The sequence below is a fragment of the Narcine bancroftii genome, chromosome 2 (assembly GCF_036971445.1).
Source record: "Narcine bancroftii isolate sNarBan1 chromosome 2, sNarBan1.hap1, whole genome shotgun sequence".
Lineage (NCBI taxonomy): Eukaryota > Metazoa > Chordata > Chondrichthyes > Torpediniformes > Narcinidae > Narcine > Narcine bancroftii.
This window is the reverse complement of record NC_091470.1, coordinates 9438642-9461792: the sequence shown is the minus strand read 5'-3', so window position 1 is coordinate 9461792 and position 23151 is coordinate 9438642. Positions and strand designations below refer to the sequence as shown.

At 47.2% G+C, this 23151-nt stretch overlaps 2 protein-coding genes across 3 annotated transcripts in view; one reads left to right on the top strand and one right to left on the bottom strand.

Annotated features, from left to right (window-relative positions):
• Positions 1 to 3895, bottom strand: part of LOC138753171 (zinc finger and BTB domain-containing protein 25-like) — a 43621-nt gene extending 39726 nt beyond the window's left edge. The window contains exon 1 of the mRNA XM_069915790.1: positions 3788 to 3895. The gene's annotated coding sequence lies outside the window, so the exon portion shown is untranslated. The remainder of the gene's footprint in view (positions 1 to 3787) is intronic.
• Positions 3896 to 5237: 1342 nt separating this feature from the next.
• On the top strand, positions 5238 to 22737 carry zbtb1 (zinc finger and BTB domain containing 1). Of its 2 annotated transcripts, XM_069915769.1 has the most exons (3): positions 5238 to 5370; positions 12593 to 16737; positions 18264 to 22737. In XM_069915769.1, exon 3 carries the CDS (start codon positions 18297 to 18299, stop codon positions 20217 to 20219), a length of 1923 nt encoding a protein of 640 aa, XP_069771870.1. In that variant the 5' UTR covers positions 5238 to 5370; positions 12593 to 16737; positions 18264 to 18296; the 3' UTR covers positions 20220 to 22737. The 2 variants fall into 2 exon arrangements, with proteins under 2 accessions (XP_069771870.1, XP_069771869.1); XM_069915768.1 differs by lacking the exon at positions 12593 to 16737.
• Positions 22738 to 23151: the final 414 nt, after the last annotated feature.

Sequence of the window (23151 nt, the reverse complement as noted above, 5' to 3'; positions counted from 1 at the left end):
ATTAGGGTATCGCAACCCTATCTACAATACATTGGTACACAGATATAATTATACCCCGTCTGATTAAAAGAAAGGCAATATTCTGAGCCAGTAGTGGAATGATTGAGAGAAATTAAATGGGTTGTGGCACGGATGACATGCTCTTGTATTTTGTTCCCCTTATCTTTTTTATTTCAGACTACTTAGCGTTTTTCTTAAGTTCGTTTACGGGTCTGTGACTTTACTGATAATTGATCTTTTTTGTGTTTGTTTAATTTGTATAATCCGATACCGCACGGTTGGCAGTCTCTTCAATCTGAGGCACCTGCAAGCTCACACCAAGACACAAGAGCAACTTGTCGGTGAACTACTCTTTGCAGACGATGCCGCTTTAGTTGCCCATTCAGAGCCAGCTCTTCAGCGCTTGATGTCGTGTTTTGCGGAAACTGCCAAAGTGTTTGGCCTGGAAGTCAGCCTGAAGAAAATTGAGGTCCTCCATCAGCCAGCTCCCCACCATGACTACCAGCTCCCCCACATCTCCATCAGGCACACAAAACTCAAAACGGTCAACCAGTTTACCTATCTCGGCTGCATCATTTCATCGGATGCAAGGATCGACAACAAGATAGACAACAGACTCGCCAAGGCAAATAGCGCCTTTGGAAGACTACACAAAAGAGTCTGGAAAAACAACCAACTGAAAAACCTCACAAAGATTAGCGTATACAGAGCCGTTGTCATACCCACACTCCTGTTCGGCTCCGAATCATGGGTCCTCTACTGGCATCACCTACGGCTCCTAGAACGCTTCCACCAGCGTTGTCTCCGCTCTATCCTCAACATTCATTGGAGCAACTTCATCCCTAACATCGAAATACTCGAGATGGCAGAGGCCGACAGCATCGAATCTACGCTGCTGAAGATCCAACTGCGCTGGGTAGGTCACGTCTCCAGAATAGAGGACCATCGCCTTCCCAAGATCGTGTTCTATGGCGAGCTCTCCACTGGCCACCGTGACAGAGGTGCACCAAAGAAGAGGTACAAGGACTGCCTAAAGAAATCTCTTGGTGCCTGCCACATTGACCACCGCCAGTGGGCTGATATCGCCTCCAACCGTGCATCTTGGCGCCTCACAGTTCGGCGGGCAGCAACCTCCTTTGAAGAAGACCGCAGAGCCCACCTCACTGACAAAAGACAGAGGAGGAAAAACCCAACACCCAACCCCAACCAACCAATTTTACCTTGCAACCGCTGCAACCGTGTCTGCCTCTCCCGCATCGGACTTGTCAGCCACAAACGAGCCTGCAGCTGACGTGAACATTACCCCTCCATAAATCTTCGTCCATGAAGCCAAGCCAAAGAATAATGTTTTTCTTGTGGTATTAGGGTATGGGGCGGGGGAAGAGAAGCAGGGTGGAAAAAATAGGTTCTGAATGTTTTGAATTTTATATATCATTGTTGAGAGAATTTGTGTTGTTTAGATTTGTGTGAGTCTTTGAAAATCTAAAATAAAATATTGGAAAAAAAATAAGGGGAGATTTAATGGAGATTTACAAAATTATGAGGGGTATAGACAGAGTAAATCTTTCCACTTAGATTAGGAGAGATAAATAAAAGAGGACGTAGCTTTAGGGTGAAAGGGGAAAGGTTCAGGGAGAACATTGGGGAAACCTCTTCACTCGATAGAGTGATGGAAATGTGGAACGAGCTGCCATCTGACATGGTAAATGCAGGCTCAATCTTCAATTTTAAGAATAAATTGGAATAGAAACATGGATGGGAGAGGTCTGGAGGGTTATGGACTGGATGCAGATTAATGGGATTAGAGAAATAATGTTTCGGCATGGAAAAGAAGGACTGAACGGGCTGTTTTCTTTGCTGAAATGTTCTATGGTTCTATGACATCACATGCAACCCTGAGATACTTTTCCCTGCATCCAGGCAGAATTACCATTTATTGGTGGTGCAAAAAACTAGACTCATGAAGATATTTATACATTGTAAACAAATAAAGAAATGTAAACAAACTGACTGTGCAGTACAGAGAGAAAAAGAAATCAATAAAGTGCATAAGTAAGAGTCCTTAAATGAGTCCCTGATTGAGATTATTGTTGAGGAGTAGCAGCTATTCCTGAACCTGGTGGTGTGAGTCTTATGGCACCGACACCTCTTTCCTGATGGGAACAGCAAAAACAGAGTGTGTGCTGGGCGGTGTGGATCCTTGATGATTGCTGCTGCTCTCCGATGCCAGCATTCCCTGTAGATGTTCTCGATGGTGGGGAGCTCTTTCCTGTGATGTACTGGGGCGGTGTCTATGACCTTTTGGAGGGCTTTACGCTCGGGGGTATTGGTGTCCCAATACCAGACCGTGAAGCAGCCAGTTAGCACACTTTCCACCATATATCTGTAGAAATTTGCCAGGGTTTCTGTTGTCATGCTCAAACCTCCACAAACTCCAGAGCATTATTGAGCTTTGTTGGCCGAGGTGCTTGTCCCAGGTCAGGTCATTCAAGATATTTATTCCTAAGAAGCTGAAGCCATCTACCATTTTACTTTGGGACCAATGATCAAGAAGGGAGTATGAGCTCTTCCCCCTCTCATGATAATTTAACAGTAACTTTAGAATCATAGAACAATACTGCAGATAAACAGGCCCTTTGGCCATTCTCGTCTGTGCCAAACATTTTCTGCCTTGTCCCACTGACTGGCACCCAGTCCATAGCTCTCCAAACCTCTCCCATCCACGTACCTGTCCAAATCCTTCTTCAATGTTAAATTTGAGCCAGCATTCACCACTTCAGCTGGTAGCTCATTCCACACTCCCACAACTGTCTGTGTGACGAAGTTCCCCCTAAACTTTTCCCCTTTCACCCTTAATCCATGTCCTCTGGTTTCTATCTCACCCACCCTCAGTGGAAAAAGCCCACCTACATTTACTCTGTCTCTCCCCCTCATAATTTTAAATACCTCGATCAAATCTGCCCTCATTCTTCTATGCTCCAGGGAATAAATTCCTCACCTATTTAACCTTTTCCTGTAACTCAGTTCCTGAAGTCTGAGCAACATCCTAGTAAATCTCTGCACTTTTTCTTATCTTATTGATACTTTTCCTGTAGTTAGGTGACCAAAACTGCACACAGTACTCCAAATTTGGCCTCACCAATGTCTTATACAACTTTCCCATAACATTCCTGCTTCTATATTCAGTACTTTGATTTATGAAGGCCAACATGCCAAAAGCTCTCTTTACAACTGTGATGCTACTTTCAGGGAATAATGTATTGGTATTCCCAGATCCCTCTGTTCAACTGCACTCCTCAGTGCCCTACCACTTACTGTGTATGTCCTTTGTTGGTTTGTCCTTCTTGGTTTGTTCTCCTTCTGAGAACAAGCGTGTTTAAGGCCAGGGATCAGGATCTTTACCAGAAGCCAGGTATGACCTGAGGAAGGCCACTTCTGAAGCAAAGTGGCATTTCCAGAAGAAGCTAGAGACAGAGACAGATACAAGCCAGCTGTGGCAGGGAATGCAAGCCATTAGAGCCTACAAAGCGAGGGGGAACACTATAGATGGCTGTGATGCTTCATTATCCAATAAGCTGGACATGTCCACTTTGAGAAGAACAAAACAGTGCCTACTAGAATCCCTGATAAAACTAAGCCCCCTGTGATATCTGCCTCTGAGTGTGATGTCAGAACCTCATTCAAGAGGGTGAATCCTCACAAGGCGTCAGGCCCTGACAGCGTACTTGGCAGAGTACTGAAAATCTGCACCAACCAACTAGCTGAAGTGTTCACAGACATTTTCAACCTTTTATTGCTGCAATCAGAGGTTCCCATCTTCTTCAAAAGGACATCAATCATCCCCAGTACCTAAGAAGAGTGGTGTGAGCTGCCTTAACGACTACTGCCCAGTAGCACTAACTTCTACTGTGATGAAATGCTTTGAGAGGCTGGTCATGACCAGAGTTAACACATCACCTATGTCACAATCGCTCCAGAGCAGATGCAATATCGCTTGATCTTCGCTCAGCTCTAGATCACCTTGAAAACAGCAATTCATAAATGCAGCTGCTCTTCATCAACTACAGCGCAGCCTTTAATCCCATTATTCCCTCAGTGCTGGTCAAGAAGCTAGAAACTCTGGGCCTCTGTACCCCACTCTGCAACTGGATCCTTGACTTTCTCATCACAGTCAGTATGAACTGGAAACAACGTCTCCTCCTCACTGATTATCAACACAGGCGCACCCCAAGAATGCCTGTGTAGCCCACTGCTCGACTCATTATACACCCATGACTGTGTGGCCAGACACAATTCCAATGCCATCTACAAGTTTGTCGATGACACCACAGTTGTCGGCAAAATCACAAACAGCCAGGAGGAAGCGTCCAGGAGGGCGAGAGATCAGCTCATTGGATGGTGTAACGACAATAACCTTGCGCTCAACGTCAGGAAAACCAAGGAGATGATTGTGGACTTCAGGAGAAAGTCAGGGGAACACGACCCAGTCCTCATCAAGGGCTCAGAAGTGGAGAGGGTCAAGAACTTCAAATTCCTGGGTGTCGACATCTCCGAGGATCTGTCCCGGAGCCTCCACATTGATTCAATCACAAAGAAGGCTCACCAGCGGCTCTACTTTGTGAGGTGTCTGAGGAGACTCGGTATGTCACCGAAAACTCGCATGAACTTCTATTGGTGTACTTCTGGCTGGTTGCATCGCTGCCTGGTACAGACGCACCAACTCTCAGGACAAGAATAAACTCCAGAGGCCTGCGACATCACAGACACCATCGAGGACATCTACATGAGGCGATGTCTTAAAAAAGCAGCCTCTATCATTCAGGCCATGCCCTCTTCACTCTGCTACCATCGGGAAAAGGTACAGGAGCCTAAAAGACGAGCACTCCGCGGCACAAGGACAGCTTCTTCCCCTCTGCCATCCGATTCCTGAGTGATCAATGAACCAAAGGCACTGCCTCACTTTTCACGCTCGATTATTTTTCTTTTGATAGTAAGGTTGTAAGATGGTTATATATGAATGTTTGCCCTGTGAAGCTGCTGCCAAACATCGAATTTCATGACTTGTTCATGACAATAAATGCTGATTCTGAAATGCAACACCTCACACTTGTAATTGAAGGAAAGAATGAGGTAAACACCAGAAAGAGAGCATGCTGTGGGCTGTGGGGTGAGGAAGGGCCAGTGGGATCCTGCCTGGCGGTGTGTGGCAGCCTCTCTGACTCCCTGCAGTACATTTCCCCTTTAAGGGGCTGAGACAGCAGCTCATTTCCTGTGATGTGTTGAGTCGAGGCGCTGGCCCAAGGGAAGGTTGCTCTTCGCCCGGGACACTGCACGGCTCCGGCACCGGCACGGGGATCGCACGCAGTTCAGGTGGGCGCAGCCGGGGATCGCGCTCCTGTCTGCGGAGGGAGCGGGACCGGGAGCGGGGATGGGGCTGCAATCGGCCTCGGGACTTGAGACAATGCAAGCGGGTGGGGACGTTGCAGTTGAAGGCAGCCGCCGCTTCCACGTCTCAGACGGCTGGAGATGGGGGTCGAACTCCGGGTCTCTGACCCTGAGGAAGCTGCCCTCCTCGCTGCGTCTGTGTCCGAACTCTATCCCGGGTGAATGGCATAAACAGGGGGGCATTAGTTGGCGTGGGCTTCTCCTGGGGAGGCGGGGGGGGGGGGGGTGAAAGCAGGGTTCGGGGCTTCTCGGAAGGGTTGCAGAGACTAGATTGAGGGATCCATGTGCATTGGCCTCTGGTCTGGCACCCACTAGAACCATGTGCTGGGAACACCGTTGCCCAGAGGTGTCCCACTCAACTCCAGCCACCTGGTTCCTGTGCACCTGCTGCCTGGTGGGGAAATTCTGGGAGGTGGCATTGCTCAGTCCAGATCAGTGTGAGGTGATGGATACAAGGCTGAGGACAGGGTTAATGGTTGGTAACGACCTAGGGATCTTGGGGTCCAAATCCATACATCTTGCAAGGTCTCTGCGCAAGTTGATAGGATGGTTAAGAAGGCATATGGGACCTTTGGCTTCATTAGTCAGGGGGCTTAGTTTTATCAGGGATTCTAGTAGGCACTGTTTTGTTCTTCTCAAAGTGGACATGTCCAGCTTATTGGATAATGAAGCATCACAGCCATCTATAGTGTTCCCCCTCGCTTTGTAGGCTCTAATGGCTTGCACTCCCTGCCGCAGCTGGCTTGTATCTGTCTCTAGCTTCCTCTGGAAATGCCACTTTGCTTCAGAAGTGGCCTTCCTCAGGTCATACCTGGCTTCTGGTAAAGATCCTGGTCCCTGGCCTTAAACATGCTTGTTCTCAGAAGGAGAGATCAGGTTGCAATTCTACAAATCTCTGGTGCGACCACACTTGGAGCATTCTGTTCAATTCTGGACACTTCATTGCAGGAAAGATATGGAGAGGGTGCAGAAGAAATTTACTAGGATGTTGCTTGGATTGGAAAATATATCTTGTGAGGTAAGGTTAGCAGAGCTAGGACTTTTCTCTTGGGAGTGAAGAAGGATGAGAGGCCTACAAGATTCTAAGAGGGATAGATAAGGTGGACAGACAGCACCTTTTTTTCCAGGCCAGGAGTAGCAAACTCAAGAGGACATCTGAACAAAGTGAAGGGAAGAAAATTTAGGGGAGACATCCGGGTTAAGTTTTTTTGTAACAGAGTTGCGATGCTTGGAATGCCTTGCCAGGGGTGATGGTGGTTGAGGTGGATCAATAGAGGCATTGAAGGGACCGACATATGGATGAAAGAAAACCAGAGGGTTACGAGGTAGGAAGGGTTTAATATTTTTTTTGGTCAGAATATATAGGTAGGCACAACATCGAGGCCAAAGTGCCGTAATGTGCTGTAGTGTTCCATGAGGCTGGGCCAGCACAGTATGGCCCACCCATTAGAGTGGTTAATTCACAGTCTCCGAGACCCAGGTTCAATCCCCATCTTGGGTGCTGTCTGCATGGAATTTGCGCGCTCTCCCTGGGAGCACGTGGGTTGCCCACAAGAGATACAGTTTCCACCAATACCTTGCTGCAAATTACTGCGAGTGTGTGGGTGAGGGATAAAATCTGTGGGGAGTTGATGAGAATGTGGAAGAATACAATAGGATCAGTGACTGATACTCAGTGACACGAACTCGATGGGCTGAAGGGTCTGTTTTCCTGTTCTGTGTTGTGATGACAGAGCTTGAGTTTGATGGGTCGATACAGAGGTTGTGGATGTTGTTGGCAGCATTGTTATTGTCCATCCCTCATTGGGCCTTGGTGGGGGGGGGGGGCGTGGAGTGGTGAGTGGCTACAATCCTCCTGGCGAAACTGCCCTCGCGCAGCTGATGAAGGTGCCGCCACAGTGCTGATGGGATGGTTGATCCAAGGCTTCGAGTTGGTCACAATAAAGGGCAGTGATTAGTTTCCCAGTCACGTTGCTGCGGTGTTATCCAGCATGGGAAGAGGCCCTTCATCCCATCACATTCATGCTGACCACTTGACCCAGCTACACTAATCCAGCATTCTCCTTCGCTGACGACTCCTTGACTTTCAGGGCAGTCAAGGTCACAAGTTTGGTAGGTGCAGTTGGAGGAGGTGCAGAGGATGGTGTATGCTGCAGCCACAGTGCACTGGTGGTGGGGAGACTGGTTACAGTAATGAGCTGCTTTAGTGCAGATGTCACTTGTCATGTGCACCACGGAGCATTCACTCCACAGGCTGCCTTTTCTCCAGGTGCCCTCACAGCTGGAGAGGGGAAGGATTTGTAGGAGATGACACCCAGTGGGGACAAAGGACCAGAAATGGATTTCCTTGTCAGGATGGTGTGGGACTGGGAGGGGAACCTGTGGATGTCCTCCTCCATCTGCTGCCCTCAGTGGTGGAGGTTATGGGCTTGTGAGGTGCTGATGGAGCATTCAGGCATTGGAGAGGAACCTGTTTGGGAGGTGGGCATACCCACTGAGGTGAAATGGTCATGGAGGCAGCTTGTCCCTCAGAATAGCTGAACTCCGTGAAGGCGTAGAGCTGAAACATGGGAAGCAATTCATGTACAGCTGTGAAACATGGCACTTCCTTGGGCACTTTGTCATCAAAGATAGGCCACACTTTATGGAAGAGATGAGGTCCCAGAGAGAACTAGTTAAGGAAAGCAGAGGGAAATTTGCAGAGCCATACAGCATACTCAAGATTCCTTTATTTTCACATAAAGTATAGAACATGTAATATTACACAAAATTGCCTTCTGCCTGCTGTAAGGTAGACAAGGAGTCACATTTGTGTCAGCCAGTTCCCCTTATGGTAAGAGAGAAAGAGAAGCAAGAGAGTCCCTTCAGGTTCATGGACTATATGTGGATTCGCCTCCGCACTCCTATAGCTTCTCCAGCCCCACAGAGACCTGTTCGATTCATTGCCCACCTGAGCTCCAGATCCAAATCTCTGACACAATCAGGAATCCTTCAGCTCTCGAGGTCCTTCAGGAGCCCTTCTTTCCCTCAGCACGCTCTCAAATACTGGCTCCAATACCTGGTTCCCATGAGCCAGTCTCCAGCAGCCCACAGCCCATGTGGATCCTCCATCTGCAAGTCGTCTGCAGACTGTGTGGGTCCCTCAGCCGCTGAGCCCTTTGCTGTTTCAGCACTGTGGTTGCAGTCCTATAGGGTCATCTCCTCTGCTTTTCCTTCTTAACAGGAGTAGTTCTTCCCTTTTTCTGTTGCCCTTTGCCAGTCAGCTGCTCCCTAAGGTCTGCAACCCTTCGTGGCTGTTGCTGAGCCATCTTGGCCCACTTTCCTAGTTCATCCAGGCCTGTTGTAAACTTAGGGAATCCTTCCCACTGTATGCTACACCACTTATTTTGAAGTCGTCTGCAAATTTACTAATCGTTCAGTGACATTGTTATTTATATTAATGATTTTTAACAACAGTGGGCTCAGCACCAACCCCTGAGGCACACCACTGGTCATAGGCCTTCAATAAGCAGTTTTGGGCTCCTTTTCTAAGGAAGGATGTTTTGGCAATAGATAGGGTCCAGAGGAAGTTCATGAGAATAATTTCTGGAATGAAAGGGTTGTCATATGAGATATGGGAGTGTACTTGTTGGAGTTTAGAAAGTTGATGGGAGATTTTATTGATACTTATCGAATACTGAAAGGCCTAGATACTATAGAGGTGGAGAGGATATTTATAATGGTGGGGAGGCTAAGACCAGAGGCCACAACCTCAAATACAAACAGAGATAAAGGAGGAATTTCTTTACTCAGAGGTGGTGAATCTGTACAGTTCGTTGCCATGGACAGCTGTGGAGACCATTATTAGGGATATTTAAGATGTAGGTAGATAGTTTCTGGATTAGAGCAGGAGAATGGGGTGGAAAAGGACCGCAAATCAGCAATTACAGAATGGTAGGCAGACTTGATAAGCTGAATGGCCTGCATCTGATCGACTGATAAAAGATTTGAACTCTTTCTCCCTAGGTTTCTATAGGAAAGCATGAGGTGCGGAGGCAATCTGATCCATTCTAGCCCACCCTTCCCCTCATCCTGTCAATGATCTTCCACCTTGGCACCATTTCCTGCATGATATCTGCACCTCTCGATTCCCCTGGTATCCAGAAACTTAGTGACCTTTGTTTGGCAAGAACCTGGTGCCTTGGACGAGACTGCAAAAGAACACAAGAAGCAGGAATCGGCCATTCAGCCTGTTGGGCCAGCAGCGCCATTCAATAAGCTCATGGCTGATCTGGCTACAGACTCAGCTCCACCTTCCTGCCTGTTTCTCATAACCCTATGATACAAATCTGACCATCTAAGTCTTAAATATTTTTAATGAGGCAATCTCTACTACTCCTTGGGTGGAGGTCCGCAGATTCACCACTCTGCATAGGTTCTTGCTGAAATGCCCCTCGTATCTCCTTTAAATATTTCCTTTCTCACTTTAAACTTTGAGTATGTATTTTAAATAGATTCTTAGAACTATTGAACATAACAGCACAGAAACAGGCCCTTCAGCCCTTCTAGTCTATGCCAAACTACTATTCTGCCTAGTTCCACTGACCTGCACCCAGACCATATCCCTCCATATCCCTCCCATCAATGTATCTGTCCAAATTTTTCTTGTGTTAAAATTGAGCTCACATTCACTTCTTCAGCTGGCAATTCGTTCCACACTACACTCTGTGTGAAGAATTTCCTGTAAACTTTTCACCTTTCACCCTTAACCCTTGAAGTAATGAAAGAAATTGTGAAATAATATAAAGAAACTAATTAAGGTAGGGCGGAAGATGTAGTGTATATAGATTTTAGTAAGGCATTTGACAAGGTCCCTCTGTTCATTCATACTGAAAAGTGTTCTACCATTAATCATGTACTCTGCCTTCAGTTTGACCTCTCAAGGTTGCTGCATAGGTTATAGGTCAATTAAGAAGGCCTATAGGTTACTGGGTTTCATAGTTTGGGGATTGAGTTCAGGTGTCACAATTTTATAAATTTCTGCTGAGACCACACTTAGAATATTGTATTCAGTTCTGGTCACCTTACAGGAAGGATGTGGAAACTATGGGGGAGGGGGTGGGTGTGGACAAGATTTACCAGGATGTTGCATGGATTGGAAAATATGTCTTCTGAGACAAGGTTAGCAGAGCTAGGGCTTTTCTCTTTGGAGTGAAGAAGGATGAGAGGTGGTTTTTGATAAGGTGCCACATGTTACGCTGCTAAATAAGATGGGGGCCCATGGAATACCAGGAATGATATTAGACTGGATAGAAAATTGGCTCAGCAGGAAGCAAAGAGTTGAAATTAAGGGATCCTGTTCAGGATGGCTGCCTGTAACAAGCGGTATTCTGCAGGGTTCGGTCTTGGGGCCACTGCTGTGTACAATTTATATTAATGATTTGGATTATGGAATGAATGGTTTTATGGCCAGATTTGCAATGACACCAGGATAAGTGGCAGAGCAGGAAGTGTTGAAGAAATCGTAAAGTTGCAGAAGGATATAGACAGATTAGGAGAATGGGCAAAAATATGGCAGATGAGATACAATGTTGAGAAATTTATGATTCTACATTTTCAGTGGAAATAAACAGGCAGAATACTATTTGGATGGGGAGAAAATTTAAACTGTGGAAGTGCAAAGGGACCTGGGCGTCCTCGAGCAGGGAAACCTGAAAGTTAATGACCAGGTAGGATTGGTAGTGAATAGTGTACAAGAGGAAAGAGGTGATGATGAGGCTCTCTGGGGCACTGGTGAGACCTCATTTGGAGTACTGTGTGCAGTTTTGGGCTCCCTATCTTCGAAAGGATGTGATGTGTTGGAGAGGGTGCAGAGATTTACTAGGATGATTCCTGGAATGCAACGGCTAATGTATGAGGAACGCTTGGCTCTTGGATTGTATTCATTGGAGTAAAGAGTAAAGAGGACCTCATAGAGACATTTTGAATTTTGAAATGTTTTGACAAGAATAGATGTAGATAAGATCTTTCCCTTAATGGGTGAATCAAGGACAAGGGGTCACAGTGTTAAAATTAGAAATTATCCATTTAAAACAGAGATGAGGAAGTCTTTAGTCAGAGGGTTGTGGATCTGTGGAACTCACTGCCACATACAGAGGTGGAGGCCAGATCAATGGGAGAATTTAAACAGGAAATAGATAATTATCTAATTAGTAAGGGTATTTAGGGATATGGGGAAAAGGCTGGAAATTGGAACTAGGTGTGAGCATAGTTCAGCTTAATGTAGAGTCATGGAACAGATTCGATGGGCCTAATGGCCTGCTTCTGTTCCTTTATCTTGTGATCTTGTGACTTAACAGTGATCTACAGGATTCTAAGGCATAGATAAGGTGGACAGCCAGTACCTTTTTTTCAGGGCAGGAGTAGCAAACACTAGAGGGAAGAAAATTTAGGGGAGACATCAGGGGTAAGATTTTGTTTTACACAAGAGTTGTGGGTGCTTGGAATGCCTTGCTGGGGATGGTGGTGGAGACTGGAACAATAGGGGCATTTAAGAGACTCTTAGACGGGCATATGGATGAAAGAAAAAGAGAAGGTTATGAGGTAGGGATGTAGTTTTTCATTTTATTTTGGTAGGTATATATGGGTTGGCATGAAATCATGGGCCAAAGGACCTATAGTGTGTTGTAATGTTTTGTATCTCACCTACCCTCAGTGGAAACAGGAGGGGCTAAAAGGTTACCACAGACAGGCAGGAGTGAAAATCAGTCATGATCATGTTGATAGCACAGCAGGCCTGAATGGCCAGTTACTTGTGTACTGGGCTAAATGCTCCAATAAAAGGAGCCAATGCAAAATCAGGGTGAAAGACTGTAGGGCAAGTTGGACTAACCAGCCTCCTCTTGCTCCCAAAATCCATGGGGGTGAAGAGTTACTGGGTATAGGGAGGAGTGTGGACATGAGGTGATAGTAGATCAGCCACAATAAGAGTGATAGGCCAGGGTGGAGAGGCTGGATGGCCTCTCCCTGCTGCCAACTGTTCTTCAGAAGCTGAGAACCTCACCTTGTATCTTTGAGTCATACAGATGACCATTGTGCCCACCTATACTAATCCCTCTTGCCTAAATTAATTCCATATCTCCCATTGCTCATTCATGTACCTGTCCAGGCGCCTCTTAACCATTGAAACACAAAGCCTGCAGTTGCTGCAGACAAAGAATTGGAGGAGAGATGTCAGAGGTAAGTTTTAAATTTTATTTAGAGTTACAGAAAGGTAACAGGCCCTTCTAGCCCATGAGCCTGTGCCACCAAAATACACCAGTTAATCTATAAACCCTGTACATTTTTGGAGGATAGGAGGAAACCAGAGCACCTGGAAGAAACCCACGGGAAAATGTACAAACACCTTACAGACTGCGCTGGATTTGAACCTGGGTCGCTGGTGCTGTAATAGCGTTACATTGACTGCTATGCTGACCATGTTGCCCTTCTTACACAGAGGCTGGTGGGTGTCTGGAATGCATGCTAGGGGAGGTGGTGGAGGCTGGTACAAAAGCAGCATTTAAAAGACTGAAAAGAGTCTATAGATGTAAAATAAATACAGGGTTATGAGTGTGAGAAAGAGAAGAGTATTGTGGAGTAAGTTTATATAGTTCAGCATAACATTGTGGGCTGAAGGACTTATACTGTGCAGGAATATTCTATGAACTCAGCAGGTCAGACAGCATCTATGGGTAGAATGATCAGTCAACATTTTACTCTGGATCCTTGAGACAAACAACAAAATATTAACTGACCATTTCTATCCATAGATGCTGTCTGACCTGCTGACTTCCTCCAGAAATTCTTTGCGTCCTAACCATTATTCCTGTTCCTATGTCCTCTGGCATCTGCTCTTTGTGTGGAAATAGTTACCTCTCAGATTGCCTTTAAATCTTATTCTTCTCATCTTAAATCTCTGGTCTTTAGACAGGGGAAAGAGATATTGGCTGTCCTAATTATATAAACTTGGAGTACAGAGTATGTTTTCAGGAAAGTTTGCTAAATCAATATATAGAGGTACCAATGAGAGTGGATGCAATACTTGATCTCCTGTTAGGGAACCAGACAGGTCAGGTGACAGATGAATGTGTAGGCAAATATTTTGGATCCAATGACCAGAATGTCATTAGTTTCAAGTTAATTACGGATAAGGATAGGTCTGGTCCTCGACTTTAAATTCTAAATTGGAGAAAGGCCAATTTTGTGGAAATGAGAAAGGATTGAGAACAGTGAATTGGGATAGGTTGTTTTCTGGCAAGGATGTGTTCAATAAGTGGAAGGCCTTAAAAATTGAAATTTTGAGAGTGTAGAGTTTGCACGTTCCTGTCAGGATTAAAGGCAAAGCTAACAGGCAGAGGGAACCTTGGTTTTCAAGGGATATTGGCAATTTGGTTAAGAAGAAGGAAGAGATGTATAGCAGGTCTAGGCAACAAGAAGCAAATGAGGTACCAGAAGAGTATAGAAAATGTAAGAAAATACTTAAGGAAATCTGGAGGGCAAAAAGAAGACATGAGGTTTCTTTGGCAGATAATGTGATGGTAAACCTGAAGGGTTTCTACAAGTATGTTAAGAGTAAAAAGACAAAATTGGTTCCCAAGAAGATCTGAGTGGCTGTCTATATGTGGAGCCTCATAAGATGAGGGAGATCTTAAACAGTTTTTTAGCTTCAGTTTTACTCAGGAAACTGGCATAGAGTATGAGGAGGAAGGGAACAAGCAGTAGTATCATGGAACATACAAAAGATTAAAGAGGAAGGGGTGCTTGCCGTCTTACAGCAAATAAAGGTAGATAAATCCCCCTGGCCTGACATGATATTTCCTTGACCTTGATATTCCTTGACCATGATATTTCCAGACTAGTGTAGAAATTGCAGAAATATTTAAAATGTCCTTAGCCATGGGTGAGATACTGGAGAATTGGAGGGTAGCTCATGTTGTTTTGTTGTTTAAAAAAGGCTCCAAAAGTAAACCGGGAAATTACAGGCCAGTGAGCCTGACGCCAATAGTAGTTAAATTATTGGAGGGTGTTCCAAGAGATCATATTTACAAGTAATCAGCCAAGGGATGATTAAGGATGGTTAGCATGGATTTGTGCATGGTAAGTCGTGTTTAACAAATCCTATAGAGTTTTTTGAGGAGGTTACCAAAAAAATAGATGAAGGAGAAAGGCTATGGATGTTATCTAAATGGACTTTAGTATGGGTTTTGAACAGGTTTCAGTTGGGATGTTTTTTTAGATTAGATTAAACTTTACTGTAATTGAGCCAAGTAAAATACAAATTAGCAACTAATCAGGTTTTTTAAAAAAAGTGCTGTATACAAATAACAAGTTAGTTCAGAAGGTTCAGACACTAGGTATCCATGGAGAGATTGTAAACTGGATTGGTTGAATGGGAGAAGACAGAGTGGTACATGTATACAATCCTTTATCCAGAACCCTTAAGGGACAGTGTGTTCCGAATTTTGGGTTTTTCCGGATTTCGGAAAGCCAGATTTAAGCCCACCCGAACTGTGCTGCCGTATCAACCCCCACCCCCTTCCAGTCATGCTGTTGTCTCTCTCCCCCCCCCCCCCCCTCCACCCTCCACGCCTGCCTGGCTCACGCTGCCAGTCTCTCTCCTGCCCGGCTCGTGCTGCTGTCTCTCTCCCCACTTGCCAGTTTTTGGAGCTTTCCGGATTTTAAATGTCCGGATAAAGGATTGTGTACCTGTAATGGATGATTGCTCAGACTGGAGGCCTGTGATTAGTGTGCATTTCAGGGATTGGTGCTGGGATGATAGTTGTTTGTTGGCTATATCAATGATCTGGATAATTATGTGGTAAATTGGATTAATAAATTTGAGGATTTCACTAAGATTGGAGGCGTTGTGGACAGCGAGGAAGGTTTTCAAAGCTTGCAGAGGGATCTGGACCAGCTGGAAAAATGGGACAGAAAATGGCAGATAGAATTTAATCCAGACAAGTGTGAGGTATTGCATTTTGGAAGGACAAACCAAGGTACGACATACACAATAAATGGTAGGGCACTGAAGAGTGCAGAGGAACAAAGGGATCTGGGAATACAGATAGTACATGTTACGAACTAAACCGGCAGCAATGGTAATAACCAAGACAAGGGTTTGGCGGAATTGTCTTCAATCAGAGTGGTGGGACTGTGGAATAAGCTGCCATCTGATGTGGTAAATTCGGGCTCCTAAGTTTTAAGAATAAATTGGATAGATACATGGATGGGAGAGGTCAGGAGGGTTAAGGAATGGGTGCAGGTCAGTGGGACTAACGGAATGATGTTTCGGCACAGACTAGAATGGCCTGTTTTCTATGGTTCTAGTTTTGGCCTCCTTATTTAAGAAAGGATGTCCTGGCATTGGAGAGGGTTCAAAGAAGATTCACAAGAATGATTCCTGAAATGAAGGAATTAGTAGATGAGGAATGCTTGATGGCTCTTGGACTGCACTCCTTGGAGTTTGAAGAATGAGGGGAACTTCATAAAAACATTTCAAATGTTGAAAAGCCTGGACAGCGTGGATGTGGCAAAGTTGTTTCCCATGGTAGGGGAGTGTAGGAAAAGAGGGCACAACTTCAGGATTGAAGGCCACCTGTTTAAAACAGATGCAGGAGAATTTCTCGGTTAAGAGTGGTGAACCTCTGGAATTTACTGCCATGGACAGCTGTAGAGGCCAAGTCGTTGGGTGTATTTAAGACAAAGATTGATAGGTATCAAAGGTTATGGGGAGAAGGCAGGGGAGTGGGTTGAGTGGATCAGCTCATGATGGAATAGCGGGGTAGACTCGGTGGGCTGAATGGCCTACTTCTGCTCCTATATATTATAAACCTCTGTCATGTCACCTCTCACCCCTCCTTGGCTCCAGGGAAAGCAGATCCAGCCCATCCCATTTTTCCTCATAACCCAAGCCATCCTGACCAGCTAAGAAACCAACATATTAACATAATTACCAAAGCACATTCTTACAAGATGGATCGCTTATTTTATCTCTTTATAACTCTTTGGCAAGTTTAATTGCACTTTTTTATTCTTAAATTTGAGTCACTGCCTGCCTGTGTCTTTGTTCTTCAAGGTTTACATTTAGTGTTTTTTTTAAAGCAAATTTGAAAGCTGTTTTTGTTAAGAGATTTTTATAGCTGGCTTTTAAATGTTGATCCTTAACTGCGATGTATTTCTCTGTATCGAATGGCTCCAAAGTAAAATGACAAACTCTGCAAGCACTCGGTATGTCAGTCTGGATCTTGGAAGAGAACTGAAGTAAAGTTTAAGGTCAGACTAAGGGCCTTGGAAAATCGACCCTACGTATCTTCCCTCAAACGTTATCTGACCTGCTGAGTGCAGAGATCTCTGTTATTTTAGGGTCCTGTGGCTGAAGTTTCCCTCCCCTCACCACAGATGTCTGCAGTTCATTTGTCCAAATGATTAGCTGTACAGCACAAAGAAAGACCCTTCAGCTCACTACGACCATGCTGACTGTGAGACTGAATTAAGCCCAGACTCCTCCACTTTCCATACACAGACCCATCCTGGTGCCCCCAAAATTCCATGTATGGAGGCGTCCAGGTAATTTGCCCTGGTGCCCCCCCCCCACCCCCCTTTTGCATGGACCCGTCCTGGTGCCCCTCAACCATAGAACACTACAGCACAGAAACAGGCACCTTCAGCCCTTCCCCTTCAAGTCTGTGGCAAACCATTTTTATGCCTAGTCCCGCTGACCTGCACCTATAGCCCTCCATACCTCTCTTATCCATGTACCTGTCCAAAATCATCTTCAATGCCAGCTGGTTGCTCGTTCCACACTCCCACCTCTCTGTGAGGGAAGTCCCCCCCTCATGTTCCTCCTAAACATTTCCCCTTTCACCCTTAACCCATGTCCTCTGGTTTCTATCTCACCCACCCTCAGTGGAAAAAGCCCACCTACATTTACTCTGTCTCTCCCCCTCATCATTTTAAACACCTCGATCAAATCTCCCCTCATTCTTCTACACTCCAGGGAATAAATTCCTAAACTGTTGAACCTTTCCCTGTAACTCAGTCCTGAAGTCCAGGCAACATCCCAGTAAATCTTTTCTGCGCTCTTTGTATCTTACTGATATCTTTCCTGTAGCTAGATGAACAAAACTGCACACTCCAAATTTGGTCTTCAATATCTTGTTCAACTTCATCATAACATCGCAACTCCTGTACTCAATACTCTGATTTATGAAGGCCAATATGCCAAAAGCTCTCTTTACAACCCTGTCCACCTGTGATGCCATATTCAGGGAATTACGTATCTGGATTCCCAGGTCCCTCTGTTCTACCACACTCCTCATGCCCGACCGTTTACCATGTTTGTCCTTTCTTGGTTTGTCCTTTCAAACTGCAACACCTCACACACATCTGCATTAAATTCCATCTGCCATTTTTCAGCCTGTTTTTCCAGCTGGTCCAGATCCCTCTGCAAGCTTTGAAAACCTTTCTCACTGTCCACAACACATCCAATCTTAGTGTTATCTGCAAACTTGCTGATCCAATTTACCACATTATCATCCAGATCATTGATATAGATGACAAACAACAAGGGTCCCAGCACTGATCCTTGAATACACCACTAATCACAGGCCTCCAGACTAAGAAACAATCATCCACTCTCTGGCTTCTCCCATAATGGGGATGTCAAATCAAGTCAATGACCTGTCCTGATCCCCCTCTCTACGGACCCATCCCGGTGCTCCTCTCCCATACACGATGCCCTTTACTTAACAACTCCCAGATGTAGCTGAGCTGCTGATGGCCGTGTCCCTGCCTTGCAGGAGCCCAGTGCCGGGGGAGGCGAAGACCCGAGGATGCCGAGACCTAGCCACAGCGACTACGTGCTGCAGCAGCTGAACAGCCAACGGGAGTGGGGTTTCCTGTGCGACTGCTGCATCGTGATCGGCGACATCTACTTCCGCGCCCACCGTGCCGTGCTGACGGCCTGCAGTTCCTACTTCCGCATGCTGTTCATCGGGCAGCAGCAGTTGACGGGCAACCTCAGCCTGAGCCAGGCCCATGTCAGCGCTGAGAGCTTCGACCTCATCCTGCAACTCATGTACCTCGGCCGCCTGGTCGGCGTCCCCTCCGACTTCGAGGAGCTGCGCTCGGCCATGACTTTTCTGCAGCTCTACTATGTGCCCAGGAGCCTGGAGGAGCTGCGGGAGGCGGAGGCTTCAGTATCCCCCTTCGGCCAGGCCAAAGGCTCCATGCTCTTTGGTGTGCGGATGCACGGAGACTTGGGGGAGGCCAGGAAGAGGCCGAGGAGAGATGCCAGCCCCGAGGTCAATGGCACCAGAGAGGCCGCTGCCCCAGCCCGCCCACTCAGCCAGGAGAGAGGGGCCCGGAGGCCAGCGAACAGTCCGCCCCTTAAGCAAGGCCGTGGCGGGGGCCTGAAGGGGAGGCTGCACCGTCGCTTCGGCCGCCGCTACACCTGCGACTGCTGTGGCTTCGTTTTCAGCTGTGAGCGACTGCTGGACGAGCACTCGCTCACCTGCAACAGCCGCCGGGCCCTGCCAAGGACTGAAGAGCCTGAGGATCATGTAGGGACTGCCACCCAGGAAGGAGGAGATGGAAGTGAGAAGGACGACAGAGCAGGCCCAACCGCTGCGCCGCCAGACCACGAGGCCGGTGACCTGCCACGGGTCAAAACAGAGCCTGAGGACACGGCTGCCACCGACTTGGGGGACATCACCGTGGTGCAGGTCCCAGACGATGGCGAACTACTGGGCAGCAAGGAGGCATCACCGGCCTGCAGCCTCTACAGCCGTTTGCCGGCCCAGCAGGAGACAGAGCGGGATCCGGGCAGCTGGACGGAGGAGGAGGAGGAGGAAGAGGATGAGGAGGATGAAGGCCCTGCGCTGGGCCTGAAGGCAGAGCCGGGGGATGGTGACAGCCCCCTGGGCCCAGCCTGTGAGCTGTGCGGCGCGGCCCTGCCCGAAAGTGAGCGCACCGACCACTACGTGGCCCACCACATGGAAAGCGTGTGTGCCTGCGGTAAGTGCGGCCGCATCCTGGTGAAGGGTGGCCGACTGCAGGAGCACGCTGAGCGCTGCCTGGGAGCTGGGGCCTGGCCATTAGCACCGGGTGAGCCCGACGCTGCTGCCCCAGAGCCTGGCCCGTTCACCTGCCCGGTGTGTGGCACCGCCTTCCAGAGGCAATGCCAGCTGGAGGAGCACATGTACCGACACCGGGGTGCTGCCTACCGCTGCCCGCAGTGCCTGCTGGCCTTTGAGCAGGAGAGGCCATGGGTGGAGCACGTCTCGCAGTGTGTGGTCAGCCAACCCGGGTCCAAAGGCATGCCCGAGCGCAACGCCCGGCGCAAGCACATCTGCAACCTCTGCGGCAAGGGCTTCTACCAACGCTGCCATCTGCGGGAGCACCACACCACCCACACCAAGGAGAAGGAGTTCGCCTGCCAGATCTGCGGCAAGGAGTTCCACCGCGAGCGGCTGCTCCGTCTGCATTTAGACATGCACCGGGGCGATGCCCGCTATGTCTGCCCCAGCTGCGGCCAGGGTAGCTACCGCAAGCAGGAGCACCTACGCCACATGGTCTCGCACCTGTCGGAAGGTGAGGTCATCTGTGAGGTCTGCTTCCAGGTGTTTGGGGACAGCCAGCTGCTGGAGCGCCACACGGACCTGCACCTCCACACTTGCACCCTGTGTGGAGACAAGTTCAAGCTCAAGAAGGACCTGAGCACCCACCACCTACTCAGCCATGCCAAGAAGGTGTGACAAGCCCTTGCACTGCCCCTCCAGAGCGAGCTGCTTGCCCCTGCCGAAGGATTCCAGCCACATCTGGCAGCCATTATGTTTCAAGGACTTTTATCCCTTCCTACGCCCCAAATACTGCCACATTGTTGTCCTAGTTTATCCCCCACCAAACGACACAGATCCTGTCAACGGGCATGAATGTGGAAGCCATCGCTCAGATGCACCTTAGTCTATGCTGGATGGCATTGCTCTCTGCTTGGGAGCAGCAGAGTGCCATCACTGTTTGCTGCCCTGGCCCACTACACTGACCAGTAGCAGCCCCTGTCCCAGAGAGGCCTGCAGCATTGTGGAAATGTTTGGCTCAGTACTTTACTGGCCAGCATGTGACAACACTGACCAATGGGGTGAAGACTAACATGGTTTACTTCGGTTCCATAAAGTAATGCTCCATCTGGTTTACCTTGATTACCAGATAATACTTGATTGTAAAGATTTGATTGGTGCTTTTCTGTAAGAGCTGGCCTTTTTATTCTAACAATGTGCCTCTTGCAAAACCAGATGCTGAAATAGTTCAACAGGAAAGTGCGATGCTGGGGTCGAGTGCAATACACAAAAGTACTGGAGAATGCCAGCAGGTCACACAGCATCCATGGGAAAGTAAAAGATAACCAATGTTTTGGGACTGGCTCATCTTCCACTATATTCGCTGCAGTACCAAGGACCTCCCAGTAGCCAATCTCTTCCATTCCACATCACATTGCCCCACTGATGTGTCTGTCCATGGCCACATCAGTACTGGCTACCCACAAATATTCTGTTGGGGCACTCTCCAACTTGATAGTATTAACATCAACTTCTCTAATTTCTGTTAACCCCCTCCCCCAAGTCTCTCTGCCTCATTCCTCTGTCCTCCAGCTCATAACTTCTTTCTCATCTCCATTCACAGAGCTGTCCTCTCTCCCATCACTTCTCAGCTGCTTTCTCTTCTACCCTCCCATCTGTATCTACTTCTGACCCCTTGCCTGTTAGCCTATGTTCCTTCCCCTTCCCCTTCCTTCCTCCTCTCTGCACAAAATTAAGGGAGGAAAGCTTATGGGAGATATCGGGTGGTGGTGGAGACTGGAACAATAAGGGTTTTTAAGAGATTCTTAGACAAGCACATGGATGTAAGAAAAATAGAGGGTTATGAAAGGAGGGTTTAGTTTTTTTTATGGTATATATATGTCAACACACAATCGTGGGCCAAAGGGCCTGTACTGTGCTGTGCTGTAATGTTCTGTGCATGTTCTCTCCTCCCCATCTTTTTATTCAGGAACATGCATGTTTTTGTACCTGACCAAGGGCCCAGGCCTGAAACATTGGTTATCCTTTACTTCCTATGGATGTTGCGTGACCTGCTGAGTTTCTCCTGCATGTGTGTGCATTGTGCTGCATTAATTCTCTTCCTCATCAACACAGGGCCCAGGTACATTGACACACTGCCAGTTTGCTGGACCAAGAGCCTTCTGATGTTTGAAAGTGTTCTGAAGAGAGTTAGCAGGAGATCCGAATCTCTACTCATGTCAAACTGAGAATCTAGAGTTGTTCTCCTTGGATTCAAAAGTTGGGGAGATTTGGTGAAGTGGACCAGGATTGAATTCTTAATTCTTTGAAGCCTACAAGTTGCTGTCATCAAGTTGCCTGAAAGAGTGGCAGAAACAACTTCTAAAGGAACCTTTAAAGAGGGTTGCGACAACTCTGGAGATCAATCCTGTGCTCCAGGGAAAGGGTGATAACTGATTTGAGAGTTCTTTTCCTGACCAGGAGCAGAGGCTTGGCAAACCCCTCCCTGTATAAATGATGGGCTTGCCAGTATGGCTCCACATTCTGGGATTGTTTTTCAGAAGAGAAGATGTAAGGGGAAGTGGTTGAATTCCCAGCTCACACTGGGGTTGAGGTGTAGGAACGAAAGGTGCCCCAGTGAGTGAGTCTTTTCACCATGTGCTGCCTGCAGTGTGTGAGAATTGTGGGGATTCATGGGATCCTGATGACTATTCCCTGCTTGTTGACTTGTGGGAGATGGGCTCTGGGAGTGTTTGCCTGGGCAGACTTGGCTGATCTTGACGTATCCTCACATAAGTAGTCTTGAGTGGAGTGGGAGGGGGTGGAGGGCAGGAGGAGATGTTTGCAATGGGGAATGCCCTGGTTTGTTAAATACAGAAGCAGTGTATTCATTAGCACCAGGTCATGTTACAAACCCTGTCACTGCACTTGACCAATGGTGAAGAGATCCTCTCCCACTCAGAGCATTTCTGGCTTCATTCATTTGTCCTGCACTATTGACTTCATTACAGAGGCTGTGGAGCTAGTTCAACTCAACATCTGGCTGGAGAGGATGTTTTGCTTGCTAGTTATTATATGTATCCTTGGCCTACAAAAGCAATACACAAAGTAAACTGTAAAACCATTGTACCATATCTCAGAGCCTCAATAGAATGTTTAAATCAGATTTCAGATTTTATTCCATTATAATAAAGTTCTGTACAAATAGTGACACTAACTGACATTGTGTGTCTGATTCATTTTCTCCCCTGCATGGTATTCTCATGCCCTTTCACCCTGACTCTTCAGAGAGGGCCCTTAGATCGGTCAACCACCAGCAACAGAATTCACCTGAGCAATAGGAATAGCTATTTTAGGGCCTGAGGAGGGAGAATCATTGGATAAACACTGGAGATAGATATACACACACATACACAGAGGTACTGGATGGTGTTAGAAGCTGGAGCAAGTAATGCAGACCTCCAACTGAGAGGCTCAGTGGCTGAGGGACCCACACAGGCTGTGGGCGACTTTCGATTGGAGAACCCATATAGGCTGCTGAAGATTAGCTCATGGGAACCAAATATTGGAGCTAGGATTTGAGAGGGTGCTGAAGACAAGAAGGGCTTCCAAAGAGACTCTGGCACTGAAG

Excerpts from the sequence above, each read along its gene's own strand:
- zbtb1 (XM_069915768.1), top strand. The coding sequence starts at position 18,297 with ATGCCGAGACCTAGCCACAGCGACTACGTGCTGCAGCAGCTGAACAGC.